We start from the raw sequence: 15,649 nt of genomic DNA, 5'->3' as shown, positions 1-15,649 counted from the left end.
AAATGCTAGGATTTAGGTCTTGGTCAAAATTTAACGGAATTTGCAAAAATACCCATGCCTGAATCTTTGAAAAAATTTATATTCCTTTTTAAAAAAAAATGGGGATATTTTGAAAATCTTGGTAGGGTTTAACAGCAAATCCTAACGGAATATCATTAAGTGAGACATTTGAAAACGTGAATACCCTAGTTTGAGACGTTTGTTAGTTTAATACCCTTATCTCAAAACGGCGTATAATTCATTACTAAAAGAAGGATTGAGAATGTAGAATCTTATTCAGTAATTTGCAATACACGAGTACATCAATTTATATTGGTTTACATGAGTGTAGAAAAGGAAAAATAATATCCTAATTAACATGAGTCAAATATAGACAAATGATCTCCTCCAATGATCTTTCCTTATAGAGTGTATCTGTCTAAGATGGAAATTCTTCTATTATGCTGCAGCATGCTTGGAGAATCCTTAAGGCCGGGTGCTAGCTGTCCATGATCAATGGACTGATTGCATGGAGCTTTACTATTCTGTCTTCCTTTGGTAGCACATATATTAGCATGATCTGCTGCATGATTGGGGGCTGCACAGTTAATGGTATTCGGCAGATTATTTCCATTGTTGGAGACTGTAGAATTTTCACATTGTGATCTTGTGACAGTTTTGTCCTTAGTGGAATCTGCTGTCATTGCCTTCTTGGGAGCTAGTGATTTGGGAGCCAGTGATGGTGCCACGCATGCTGCCCTTGGCATGCATGCTGCCACATTGACAGCTGCTTGGGTGGCTTCATGTATAGTTGATTGTGTTGCCATATGGGCTGCTTGCACAGTAGGTTTAACAATTACCTTTTGTTAAGTTACCCCTTTATATTTTGTATCATTAATATATAATAAAACAAAATCAATATACCTATCTACCTTGAACTTTGCTAAACGAAATATTGAAGTCGTATTCTTAATGAGAATAGTATTCTCTGAATCTGAAATCAAACTTCTTTCTTTTTTGTCAAATTAAAATTACGTACGTAGTATATACATAAAGTTGAAGGAAGAACATTGGCTTATTTACATTAGTGTTATTGAATAATGTTTTCAATTTGTTGTACTAATGGAAATTAGTTTGATACCAGTTCTCATGCAACCCACAAGAAAAATAATTAAAAATCAAATTTAAGACACAAGATTTAACGTGATTCAACCAAAATGCCTATATTTATATTTAATTTCACTATCAATATATAGATTATAAACTCTTTAACTCTTCTTGCACCAACAAAAGATTCTATTGTGCTAGAAATTAGGCCTATTAATTATTCTAATCACATATATAACTCCCTATATGTGAGGACCCCTTTTACTTACGTTTCAAGCCAGCCAAAAATTTTTAAAACTATATATACTTATTTATAGGGCCCTATATGCTTCTTAAACAAGCTAGAGAAATAATAAAATTGATACTTTCCCTTACAATAAATCATTTACAAAGTATTCATTATTCAACATTTCCTAACAGCAATATTGAAGAACCCTAGATGCCATGATATGAAAAATATTTTTTTTTTGAAATAGGATTAAGATCTTTAAGGTATCATCAACCACTTAATATATATTAGAATTCTTAAAATATTAAATTTTATTTTTAAATTAGATTGTTCAAGTTTTGTTATCTCAATATTTGTCACTTTTGAGATACAATTATAAATTAAGAAAAAAAATCAATGATTTTCTAATAATTAATGGCAAACACTTAAATAAAAAAACCTAAATCAGTGTTAGAATATTTGTGTTTCATGTTTGTTGCAATATTCCTACGGATAGTCTTCTTAAGATACAATAATAAAAAAAAAAAATTATCCCATAAATATGTTGTGTAAGTGAGTGAAAAGTTAATTTTGGAGTTAAAAAGTCTCACTAAATTAACTTACGTAAATATCATATTAATGTAAATTTTATTGAAAAATATATTTTTAGACATCTTTACTAGAATATGTGAAAATTTCTTGACAACTGATTATTTTTATCCATCGATCAACCGAACAATTTTATTTTATTATTTTTTTTTTTTTTAAAAAAAAAAAAAGAGTTTTTGGTCTATTCATATGCACAAAAAGGCACTTAACACACATGGATTGCATAAGACATTTAAGCGGTGGTAATTATATTCATTGCCTATATAAAGCCTTGAGAAATGAGAGGCTTTTGAAGCTAGTATAGGAAGTCCAATAAAGGATAGCCAAATTTATTTAAAGTTAAAGAGAAAAGGTGTGACGAAGGGGAAGAGTTCAGAGATTAAAGGAAGGAAGAACATCTTCGGTAAAAAAATTTCTACAAGAAATATTCTATCTCTATTTCCTCTTTTAATTTATGAGTTATCAATTTGGTTATCATTAATATTATTCTAGATAATGAATATGGGGACATGCTCCTATCCTATCATAAGAAATAATTGATATTCAGTAATATATATGTATTTTCAAAATACTAGGAAGAAATTTATTATTAATTTTTTTTTTGGTATGAATTCTTATGAAATTTCCTTCTGCATTAGTAAAACATAAAGAATATGACTGATCATCTCAACCCATATTTATAAAGGTTATAGAACTAGCTACTTGTAGATCTTCATATATATATATATATATATATATATGAAGAAAAAAGATGGAAATAGATGAGAAGAATTCATATGCCTATATTCTTGCATTGGTAAGTGACATTTGTTAGTTTTTGCTGATCTTCTTCATTCATTTTATGGAAAACTTCACTTATAATCTCTAAACTTTTACCCATTTTGAGAGAATTACCTAAATTTTTAAACGTCTCAATTTAGGTATTCATTTTTTAAAAAGTTTCAATATCAGTTATTCGTTAGAATTTTTTGTTAAATCCTATCAAAATTCACAAACCGTACTCGGTCTGAACACCACTAATGTCTATCATTAGATTGCCAATTAATAACATGTTAATCCCTCCGTCCCAAATTGCTTGTCCATCTTAGAAAATTCAACTTTTCAAAAGTGACATCATTTCATATATATATTGTCTTTGAAATACTCTAAGAAATTAAGAATATAACAATTTAAACTCAAATAGCTAGAACAAATATATAGAATATTAAAGAATATTGATTTTTCAAATAAAATAAATTAAGGTGACGAGTTCATGCGTAGTGTGTTCCGGCCCGAACAAGCAAATTAAAAAAATAGTAATTAACCTAGCTAGGTTTGCTTAAATGGGTTTGGAAAGTTTTAGTTAAAATTTTAAACTTGATATATATATATATATATATATATATATATATATATATATATAATTCAATCAGCAACATATCTTTAGAATAGTAGTTTCATGTAAATTCTAGGTTTTAATTCTATAACGACTCTTATCCATCATTTTCCCTTATAATTAATTTCTCTTATCCCTTGTCATTTTAAAATTCATTTGTTACAAAATTATTTAAATAATGTCATGTGTTTTTAGTATTTTCAATATATGGCTATGAATATGATGAATTATAGAGGTATTAAAATTGTTTCAGAATTTGGACAAGTTTGGGGAAAACTTTTCAAATCTAGATGGATTTGGAACATGGTTGTGGTATATATATATATACATATGGGTTTAAAGAGCTAGGGAAGGCTTCTTCAGTCATAAATGTGATTCGTTAACACATCACCGTCACTTTAGAAGCCATTGTTACCAGCATTAGACTAATTAACTATTAGAAAAAATTATACTTAACTCTTTCAAACTTTCTTCACTTTTATAATTAATCTCCCAAAATTTTACAATTTTCAATTTAGAGTATCAAACTTTGAAAAAAATTTAAACTCGTTTTTTCCGTTAGGATTTTCTTATATTCCTTTAAAATTTATGTTTGACATGAAGACCTAATCAACCAAATTATTAAAAGAATATGCAAAGAATTAAAAATATGAATTTTGATAATTTTGTTATTATTAATAATACATATAGCTTCTTTTTTTCTAATATAATACATATAGCTTGACACAGCTATAATGTCGCGCCATAAGCATTTTAAAATTCAATCAAATTGAATTATTTTTATATAAGTATATATAAAGCTTCTAATATATATATATATATATATATATATATATATATATATATATATATATATATATATATTCCAGAACATTTTGGTTTTATATATGGTAAATATATATATTTTTTTAAAAAAAAAAATGTACCGACATTTATTTTACTATATAGCACACCTATTTTATTAATTATGGACTTCTTTTTTTTTTTTTTTTTTTTTAAGTATTGTTGGGTTTCCAAATTGCACGAGATTCTTATTCCATTTCTCATCACAAAAAAAGAAAAAGAAAAAAACAGTCACTTGCACAACTACCACAACCAAAATCACCGTCCACCCACATTCGGTCATACATTCGTCCACTAAAATCATTATCCCACTCGTACGATCATATATTCGTCCACTAGGTAGAATCATTATCCCACTCACACGATGATCAATTGGCACCTGTCAAATTGTACTAAAATGTTAGACCATTTGTCAATCAAACATCATTATGTTCTTGGATTTCTAATCTATATACGTACGTGTGATCATTACAGAAAACCTAGAAGATAACATAAATTATTTGGGAAAAAGTTAGAGTTTATATATATATATATATATGTTCGAGTTAGGCTTGCATTCAGGTAAAAATCTTCCAATTCAAAACAAGCGTCCTCCCTTTTCCTTTTTCATTTCTTTTTTCTTTTTTTAATGAATTAAAGCGTTATAATCCAAACTCAAAGTTTACAACTCTCCAGTAAACACTAAATTCACATCCTAAGTTCCTAACAAGGGACAAAACCCCTAAGAAGGATAACAAACACTTATGTTCACAAAACAACAAGCAACAAAACCTCAAACACTCAAATAAACCCCACAATCATAGAAACAACCGAAAAGACCACCCTAACATAAAGGGTAGAGCAACACAAACTGCAGAAACCAACCACTCCAAACCAAGCTAGCAACCCAGCCAAAGACAGTACAGCACCAAGCTCGGCCATCAATGAGGAGGGAATTTAGCAAGAAGTCTCACCTTAACTTCCCATCTGATTCTAGAGAGAATCTCTTCCTCAGTCTTAGGAGTCCTTCCATGTAGCAGGAAATTCCGTTGCATCCATAGGTTGTAAACCGTAGCAGCAAAACACAATTTCTGGGCTATAGAGTACAACCATTTTCCCTTCATAGTCATAGAACTACATCTCACAATCTGTTTGTACAGTTTTCGGTATGGTGTGAATCTGCACGTTCTTCTGATGTTTTTTACGCTTATCAATAATTCTGCAAAACAACAAAAACTAAGGGACCCTTCCGAGGGCCCTCTCCAATGCCTAAATTAGCTTATGTGAGAAAATAATACTCTATGCAAAAAATATTGAATCTCAGTTCAGACTTGAAGTATGTGCTTATTTATAGGCAAAGAGGTGAAGTTAAACCTGGATTAAAATTCATGCTCCTTGTTGATCTAAAACTGCTGTCAGAGTTCTAATCGGGATTTATAACTACTGTCAGAGTTCTAATTGGACTTTGATCATTTATTAGACTTCTAATTTGATATCTTATTAGACTTCTGATTTAATATCCTATTTGACTACTGATCTGATTGAACCCTGAGTCCTATCCCGATTCTATTGGGAATAGGACTACTCATTAAACTATACTTGGATCGGGTTGAGTAGAAATTATCCCCAACAGTTACCCCCAAATTCCCTTATCCAAAGCTTGCTTGAATAATGAGAAATCTATGTCTAAGGAAACTCGAGCTTTGTCTCCTTCTGAAAACCTGCTAACCTGGAAAACTTGAGGGTCAAATCTTACCCCCCATTACCTTCTTGTTTTTCCTTAGGGGTTTCTCCCAATCTCTTGGAATGGCTAACTCCTGAAAACCTGCAAAACCCGAGGGTAAATCCGACCCCCTGGCTCTCTTTATTTATTTCTCTTAGCAAAGACTAATCCGAGATGCTTTCTTGTTGCTCTCGGCAATGACTGATCCAAGAGGCTTTGCTTCTTGCTCTCAGTAAGGACCAATCCGAGAGGCTTTGCTTCTTGCTCTCGGCAAGGACTGATCTGAGAGGCTTTCTTCTTGCTGTCGGCAAGGACTGATCCGAGAGGCTTTCTTCTTGCTCTCGGCAATGATTGATCCGAGAGGCTTTACCTACAAAAGAAGCGACATCAACGGGTTCCGGTCCCTAGACTAGGAACACTCTGATGTTTAAGTTAGCTCTATTCTTTTATTCTGAAAATACTTATTTCCAAAATCTGGGGAATTTTCTGTCTTTTATTATAACTAGTCTGAGTTAAAAATAAAAGTCTAGTTCTTTGTAAACATAAATGCTAAAAAATAAAAGTCTAGCCTGAAATTTTCAAGAGTCCTTTCTACATGATTACAGGCAGATTTTGTTGTTGCCTCAGCTCTCTCCACCGTGGGCTTCTGCTTCCTCGGTCCTCTATTCTTTCTATGTCATCCCGACGATCATTCTCCTAATCTTTTTCGTCTAGCTGAGGACGATCTCGGGGATAATAATCTCGTGGCCGCTGATCTTGGGGCTGATAGTCCCGATGATTTTGGGGCTTGTTATTTCCTAACTGGTTTCGTTGCTCTCCTAAAAATCGAACCAGCTTGCCATTCTTTATGAATTCTTCTAATAACAACCTTAGGGTTACGCACTCCTCGGTGTAATGGCATGCTTGTTTATGAAAATCACAATACTTGCTTGCATTCCTGTAAGGAGGATTACCTGGTATCTTTTGTGGTTCCCAAAACGCCGAATCTCTTTTGATCTCCATAAGAACTTTTGATATCTCGACATTAAGAGGTGTAAAGTTGTAATCTTTGAACTTCTTTACCAGCCTCTACTCTTCCGTATCAGCTTTTCTGAACTCTTTCATTTTCTTTTCTGGGGTTGTCTCTTGGAGTAGCCTTGAACTAGCCATAGCTTTCAGCGTCTCTTCCTGATTGATGAATTCTTCTACCTTATCCATTAGGCCCTGCAAGGTTCTCGGTTGCTTCAGGACCAACTTCTTCATCAAAGGCTCATCGGGTGAAATTCCCTAATAAATAGCAGCAAAGATCATATCCTCGGTCGGATCTTCGACTGTAACCTTCTCTCAGTTGAACCGGGCCATAAACTCGTTAAGACTCTAGTTGCTTTGCTGGTGCAACGATAGCAAATATCCCGAAGGCTTCTTCTTTGTCCGGAAAGCTAGAAACTCCGTTAGGAATATATTAGACAACTCCTTGAACTGATCAACAGAATTCAGGGGCAGCTTTCTGAACTAGTCCCGGGCATTCCCCGAAAGAGTAAGGGGGAAGGCTCGGCACGTTACTTCATTGGGTGTCCCATGAAGGTCTAGATAAGCTCAAAAATTCTCTAGGTGATCTAGAGGATCCCCGTCTCCAGCATAACTTAGAATTTGAGGTACTTTGAACTTCTCGAGTAGCAGATAGTCTGCTACTTGTCTGGTGAAGGGTGAGTCTGTACCCATTAAGAGCTTCTCCACCACTATAGATCTACTTTTGTCCGTCCTTTCCATCTCCATGTACGTGCACCTTCTCTCCAGCTCGGCTAAAACTCTGCTCAGATCTCCATTAGGGTCGGGCCTTCTATTCCTTAATTCCCGGGGATTGACTTCCCGAAAATTATCTTCTTGGTGATTGTCCTCCCGACGATCCTCCTCTCCACGACCGTGGCCATTGGTATGGCTGTTGCGCTCTTATTCTTCATGCCCGTCTCCACTCTCCTCGGGATTGGACTGTCCCAACCTGTTGTGAAGCAATTCTGCATTCTGCAATGTTAAGGATGCAATTTGACCTTTCAATGCTGCTATGTGGTTTTGGTCTCCACCAGGTGGTGGAGGCTGTGGATTATTCTGAATAACTAGGTCCAGTGGGGCTTTGGGCTCTCGGTTGATCTGGCTTCCGAAATGTGTGTTCATCACCATGCTGGATCTTCTTTTTCTTTTATGAGGAATGAATAATCGTTTCCCACAGGCTGCGCGAAACTGTTTGTACAGTTTTCGGTATGGTGTGAATCTGTACGTTCTTCTAATGTTCTTCACACTTCTCAATAATTCTGCAAAACAACAAAATCTAAGGGACCCTTCCGGGGGTCCTCTCCGATGCATAAATTAGCTTCTGTGAGAAAATAATACTCTGTGCAAAAAATATTGAGTCTTAGTTCATACCTAGGGTATGGGCTTATTTATAGGCAAAGAAGTGGAGTCAAACCTGGATTAGAATTTATGCTCCTTGTCGATCTAGAACTGCTCTCAGAATTCTAATCGGGCTTTAGAACTACTGTCAGAGTTCTAGTTGGATTTTGATCATTTATTAGACTTCTAATTTGATATCTTATTAGACTTCTGATCTGATATCTTATTTGACTTTTGATCTGATTGGACCCTAATTCCTATCCCGATTTTACCAGGAATAGGACTACTCGTCAAACTATACTTGGATCGGGTTGAGTAGAAATTAACCCCAACACAATTAGCTCCCAATCAATTGGAGGATCCACCACCTTACAATCAGCCATGATAGATCTCCAAACCTGCCTACGTACTAAAACTACACTCAAAAAATAGATGAGCCAAACTTTCATGTTTGAACCGACAGAAAAGATAGAGACTATCATCATTGTATTCCCAACTACACATCTTTTCTCTAGTAGTAATAGAGTCTTGAAAAGCTAGCCAAAGGAAAAAAGCATGTTTAGGAATGGCTGCTGTAAACCAGACGACATCATGCCACTCCACAATCAATTTTTTTACCCTTAACTCCTCCAAGGTTTCTCCACAAGAAAAGACTCCACCTTTAATTCCCCAAACCGGCCGATCCACTTCTCCAAGAATCTCCTCAGGTAACCTGCTTTGAATCTCCACAAGAACTGCATATCTTGCAGTTGGCCAAAACCAGGAACCATCTCTAATAATAGAGGACACTTTTGGGCCAACGGACTGCCCTGCATCATACATAGGTCTATGCCCAAACTAGTCAAACAAACATCCAAGAGGGTGCCAGTTATCATACCAAAGAAAAATGTTATGACCATCACCTACTTCAAACTTAATAAATTTCTTAGCAAGACCCCTTAGTTGTAGGATTTTTTTTCCAGCTCCAAGGGCAATGCTGGGGGATGGAAACCTGCCAAAAACTCTTCCCTTTCAACCAATTTTCTTGGATCCAAGCAACCCACAGAGAACCTGACCAAGAAAAAAAAATTCATATATGATTGAGCATGGAAACCTGATTCCAAATAGCCAATCTTTTAATCCCTAATCCCCCTTCTTTCTTAGGCAAACAAATAGTTTCCCAAGCCACCTTAGCTCTAACCCTCTCATCCTTCCCAAGAAAATAAGAGTGTCCTCTCCTATTAGTAGAGTGTCCACTAGAGAAATTAGAATCTGCTAGTAAAATAAAAGGTTAGAGGGGTTTGTTGTATTGAATCCGACAAGATGACTTCGATGCTAAAGTCAGTTGATATGTATGAAGAGAAAATTTTAGCAGTCTTGTTAAGACAAAAATAGGCGGACCTGAGTGAGTGGCCTTGCTTTTTTTATATAGGCCATCGTCTTTGCATTTTCTTTTTAGGGTTTTAGGGATTATCGCCAATAAGTTGTTATTGACGTAGAGAATTCCTCCCATGGCGTGACAGGCGGCTAGCTGAGTTGACGGAGTGAGGAATCCGTTGTTGGGCAATGCATCGTGGCAAGGTTGCACTCGGATTCTTGATCGGTATTTTGGCTGTGGGCCGGTGGGCTTTCTAAGCTCTTCATGAGTGGTTCTCCAATTCCCTTAAGCAATTGGGTTGATAATCGTTCATGGGAATTTTGTATGTAGGGCCAACGGTAACTAGGTTTTCTAGTAGTCCCGCGATTCCCTTTGAGCGATTGGGCTGATAGTTGCTTATGAGAATTTTGTTTGTAGGGCCGTCGATGATCAAACCCTCCAGTAGTTTTCAAATTCTTTTAACCTTGAGCGATTGGTCTAATAGTTGCTCATTAGAATTTTGTTTGCTAGGCCATTGGTAACCAGACCCTCCAGTAGTCTCTCAATTCTCTTTAGAGATCGGGCTGATAGTAGTTTATGAAAATTTGGTCTATAGGGCCAGTAATCAAGCCCTCCACCTTCCAATTTCGCAATCCCTACAGTATATTTTTGTGAAAAAAAAAATCCAATAATTTTTTGCCAAACTTATTAGCACTATTTCCAGTCAATTGTGAGCGGGAGCGTCCCACAAGGCCACAACACAAAAGAGCATAAGAGTCAAAACAAAAGGGCTAATAAAAAAGTAGATTAGGATCCTCTATAATTATTTATCCGAATTTAAGAGAATTCGTGTAGATGATTGTGAGATACTATTTATGAAACTTACCTCACCAAATAAAAATTGGATTGTCCAATCACTTATCTTGTCAGGTGAATTCTATAAGTAACCTCTTACAATTACCTATCCAAATTCTTTCAAATTCAAATAAATAATTTTAAAAAATTCTGATCGAGAAAAGCTGGCAGCAGAAATAGATATTATTAACTCTGAAGGATTCCCATTATTTGCGTTATCGAGAGAATTAGGTAGGATTAGAAAAAGTAGAAGCGGACAAGCAACGGTAAAGAGAAAAGGAGGGGGGCCGGGGTTGAGCAATTCAAGGGGATGGACCATGAAGGGGGTGATTCGGTGAAGCAACCAAACCTGTGAAGTGGCGCATGGGAACAAAAACTCGGGGGTTAGTCCAAAAGTGGAAAGGGTCGCAGAGAACAACTGGGGGGCGGCTAATAGCCAATAGGGGACGGGACGCAAAAGCATTGGCCCTTGGGTGATGCTTGGAGCCACCCTTGATCGATGATGCTGTCGGGGGATTCAGGGCCACCTCTGAGACATTCTTCTTACTTCCACTCCACTTATAAACCAGGCGGACCAAAAATCCCTTCCTTATTTACTCTATTTTTCGTCGGTTTAAATTTGTAATTTTAAAATATTTAATCTTTAAAATAAAAAAAAAAGTTCATCCTTTAAAATTTTATATTTTTTTAAAAAAATCCACTTGTCTGCAATTTAAAAAAATAAATTTTATTTTATGTGATTTGGTTGAAAATTGTCTTTTTGTTTACGCAATCAAAATAAACCATAAATATATATTCTCAAATAAAATAAATATAATATTTTTTAGGTCTATAATTAAACATAGGTTCAATTTTTCTTTTCTTTTCTTTTCTTTCGAAAATATATATATATATATATATATATAGATGGATTCTCTTTTATATATATATATGTACCACAAAAACCACATTTTGATTCCCCGTGGCGTAATTGGTACAGATTCTTGAAGGCCACCAAGTATGAGTATCTAACTCCGATTGGTTTGAGAGACGAAATATATAGATATAGATATAGTTTATTATGGGATAAGTTTAAGAGGCTTAATTTTTCGCATTTTCATAGTTCATGAGATTTTGGCCAATGTATTGACGTATTGATTAAGTAATTGATATTATATTAAAGTTGACACCATGTTAATTACATGTTTGAATTTCAAAAGAGCCGGCCTATGAAAAAAGCTTTCTAGTATTTGAGTGAAGCCACCACAAAAATGTAGGAGACTATTAGATCCAGAGTGAAAACCGTCGTAGAGAGGTTGCTGCGAACGTCAGCACAAAAGCATGCTGAATTATTATGATCGATCTTGATGTGGCCTAATCTAGGGTTATGAGCACTAGATTGGGTCAATCTAGTATAGGATAAGTTTAAGGAGCTTAACGTTCTAAGTTCTATAAACTCTGAAACTTTTGGCATGTTGATTTGGTACCTAATGTTAGGATATCGTATATGTTATATAACATTAAAGAAAATCTTAAGTCTCATATTAGAGAATTTTTTTTTTTTAAAATAAAAAAAAAAAATCAATTAATTTGATTAACACATATAATATATATTTTCTTTTAGAGGTTCGGTGTCTAGAAGACTCGTTTTCCAAGAATTGGTCCAAGAACTTTATTCTAGATTTAAATCCCGTCGATTCTCCCTTCTTTCTCTTGTTCTTTTTGAAGTCCACCCATGCCGTTGTCTGCTCTACCATCCCTAATTTTTGAGTAATGCTAGTAGTCATTATTTTGTTACTGTTGTATTTCTTAAAAAATGACGTGACTTTTAAAGTCACTATTGAGCTTGTGATTAATCACACTATTGAATTTTGATCAAGTAGTATTGATTTTAAAAGCCGCATCATTAATTCTTGAAGGGATACAAAAATAACAAAAGACTAACTTCTATAATTTTTCCTAATTTTCTATACATCGAACTCTTTAGGTCAAACAAATATATTTATTTATTTATGATCAAGGAACCCGATTCTAATTTCTGTGTGCGTCCACGGTACGAAACTCTAGAAATAATTGAGGGGTTTTTTAATATTTTATTTTTTAAAAAAGAAAAAAAGAAAAAAAATTCATTGGTGGACCACTTACCCAAATAATAGATTACTCCTATGTTATGAATAAAGTAATAAACACACGCACGTGTATATAATGACTGACCCAAGCATAAACAGAGGGAGAGGATAGTTGGTATTGACAATATGGCCTTCTCCCTCTTTTGAAATTTTTATTTATTATAATATATAAATAGCTAAATTTATATATTTGGACTAAAACAATTAAGCTTGGCCCTGCTCAGAAAAAAGGCTTGCCCCTTGGCCCTATTATAACAAAAATTATTTTATACTCAAACCGTAAAAGACCCAAATTTATCCTGAGCAACAACCCAAATCTATCATATAAAAAAAAAAAAAACAAAAAAAAAAAAAGGGCATGAGCAATAGTCTCTATGAGCAACATAAAAGAGTTTTTAGCGTAGCAAGGGCAGCAACGTAGAAGTTGAAGCAACAGGATTACTGCAAAACGTCAGGTTCCATTTTGATGGATACTAATTTTATTTGTCTTTTGTTAAGAAACGATTATTAATTTGTTTATTTTCTTTTTTATTTTTGTTTATATTGAATGGATACTAATTTTATTTTGATATATTAATTTAATTTTCAATCTTAATATATTTTCCATTCATATTTTGGCCCTTTTTGAAAAAAGAAAAAAAAAATTGGTTTCATGTCCCTGAATTCAAAGATTGGTTAAGACTATTACATCAGTATTATAAAATAAAAATATAATTTCTATTATACTTTTATATATATATGGAAAGAGAGAGAATGCAGTACTCCTCTCTTTTGCCCTCTTATTCCCCTCTCGGCTCCTCTTATTGGCACATAGGATGACTAATTTAATAAGGAGACAAATTTATTTTTTAAAGAGGTAGTAAGATGCATGAATCATGATTGCACTTTTGACGAGCAATTTCTTGAATGTACTCCACAAGTCTCGAATCCCTTTTCTGCATTGCTCCAAATATGTCTAAGTCTTTGCTTTAACTATGCCATGTATTTCATTCCTATATACCTTTCCTTCTCTTCTCTCTTCTTTCAAAGAGGAGGGTATATATATATATATCCACTCTAATCTATCATAGGTGAAAAGAGGTGAAAGGAAAAAGCATCATATACTCTATGTATGGATGAGGATCTATCTACAATAATTAGTTGTCTAAATTGTTAGGAATTTAGCCAGGTAATGTGAAAGTCTGAAGGAGCCCATGTGAGACCCATCTGCTAAAGTAGATAGCCGGACATCCCAAAATTTATTTCGACAATTGAGTTCTACATGAGCTTTCTCACAATAATTGCTCAAATTGCCAACAATTTAAGCAGATCATTGCGATGAATCCTCCTTTTGCTGCGCATTACGTACATACTTGACCCTAACCCATTACAACTAATCAGTTCAGGCTAGCCCACTTAGTTATTTGGCCCATATTATACTCTGCACCCTGCAGGAATGGGCTTGGGCTTTCTTAGATTAGAAGCCCAAGTTAATTTAGACATGATATGTTTGGGCCTGAAAGCAGCATTCTTTTGGCAATGATATTTTGATTATTTCCTAAGAACCCCTATATAATATACCCAGTAAGGGAGAGAAGATGACTGAGTCTCTATTTCGTTACTAACAAACTTGTGTTCTTGAGAACTTCACAGATCGATGGGAAAGGAAGAGAAAAACAATAAGGAAGCTGCGAACAAGATTCCCACCCAGAACGGAGTTATAATCTCTGTCTACGTCGAATCACCTAAAACGCAATCGCCGCAAAGAAGTACTGTAGCCGACGTTAAGAAAACCAAGCCAAAAAAATCTGTTTCCAAGAAGCATCAAGCCGCAAGAAAGCGCGGCTACGATCGCAGGGCTCACCTCCTCGCCTACGCTAGAGACCTGAGAAATGCGGGTCCCCAAGAGGTTCAGCGACCCAGAAACAATACGAGGTCCATGCCCAAGGTAATCGAGTTCTTCCAATATAATACAGCAAAATGCGCGTACATGCATGCATGCACTTATCAGATTGTAATGCCTTGAGCAGAAAAAATGGAAATGGTTGATGAAACCAGCGAGTTTCTGCATTCAGTCGCACCAGACGCTCGAGCGCACCAGTAGCCGATGGAGATATGAGCGCATGCCAATAGAAAAGAAGACAGAAAAAGTAGATCGATCGGTCGGTTCCACAAGCAAGAGAAAGCCCCGGCCCACCAGGAGAAGCAATTCTGATCACTTCTTCGTAAATTCATAACACATTGAATTTCATTTACTTTTTACCCTTTTTCCATTTCTGTTTTTATTTTTTATTTATTTTTTTTATATTGCAGAGTAAATTAAGGTGTATGCTGAAAGAATTATCATGTAAAAAGGATGACGTTGGTAAGGATCCTAAGGTGATGATTGTGATCAAGAGTACGTCGCCCTCCGATCTACGTTGATTATGTACGTGTTTGGTGGCATTATGATTCTAGCAGATTAAGATGTGTGTTCCAGATGAAGATATATGCATACTTGAATTCTGGGTCTTTCGTCTTCGATCCACCTTTTGTGTTACGTTTGTTGCGGACAATTATGAAACATCCGTTATTTTCTCCGATGTGTAGGATTACAAGAAAAATGATTTGGAATATTACAACTTTTACTAATTAAAGAGGTATTTACTAACTTAAATGGTAGTCCATACTTGGTTAAATAATTAAGAGAAAAATTCTCTTTATTATTTAACCAATTATGGACTAATATGCTTTCTTTTCTTTTTTTTTCTTTTTTAAATAATTTCACCAATTATAAACTATCATATCGGTTTATAAATGATTTGGATTATAATCATCAATATCAAACGTCAGCTAAATAAGGTCTACTCCCAAGCTATATTCCGGGATTATTGCATCTTTTGTAATTGATTATTGTTTTAAGATGTGTTATTTGTACACAAACTCATATTTGGTGTGAGATAAAAACCAATGTGAGTGTACAAATATTATTGCTGGCCTATCCATTTTATTTGTCTCCCTAATCTTCAGGGGGGGTCTGAGGAATGCTTGTCAAGGTCATAAGAAATTAACCGGCCGATCAGACGGCCAAAATGAGAAGAAAAAAAATCTGTTGGATCGTCGCTAGACAATTGCTGAACACTGGTTCTATAAGCTTTCACTAGAGAAAGTGAGTAAATGGAGGTAGTGAAGTAGAGAGGTG

The 15,649-nt window shown here is 34.8% G+C and overlaps 1 protein-coding gene across 1 annotated transcript; it reads left to right on the top strand.

Moving 5' to 3' along the window:
• The first annotated feature begins 2,173 nt into the window (after positions 1 to 2,173).
• Positions 2,174 to 15,124, top strand: LOC133877016 (uncharacterized). Its single transcript, XM_062315281.1, has 4 exons — positions 2,174 to 2,306; positions 14,122 to 14,416; positions 14,499 to 14,693; positions 14,782 to 15,124. The coding sequence occupies exons 2-4, from the start codon at positions 14,126 to 14,128 to the stop codon at positions 14,890 to 14,892; spliced, it is 597 nt and encodes a 198-aa protein (XP_062171265.1). The 5' UTR covers positions 2,174 to 2,306; positions 14,122 to 14,125; the 3' UTR covers positions 14,893 to 15,124.
• Positions 15,125 to 15,649: the final 525 nt, after the last annotated feature.

The sequence above is a fragment of the Alnus glutinosa genome, chromosome 1 (genome assembly GCF_958979055.1).
Source record: "Alnus glutinosa chromosome 1, dhAlnGlut1.1, whole genome shotgun sequence".
Taxonomy (NCBI): Eukaryota; Viridiplantae; Streptophyta; class Magnoliopsida; order Fagales; family Betulaceae; genus Alnus; species Alnus glutinosa.
Note: the sequence above shows the minus strand (reverse complement) of the source record. Positions and strands in the feature narration are given on the sequence as shown.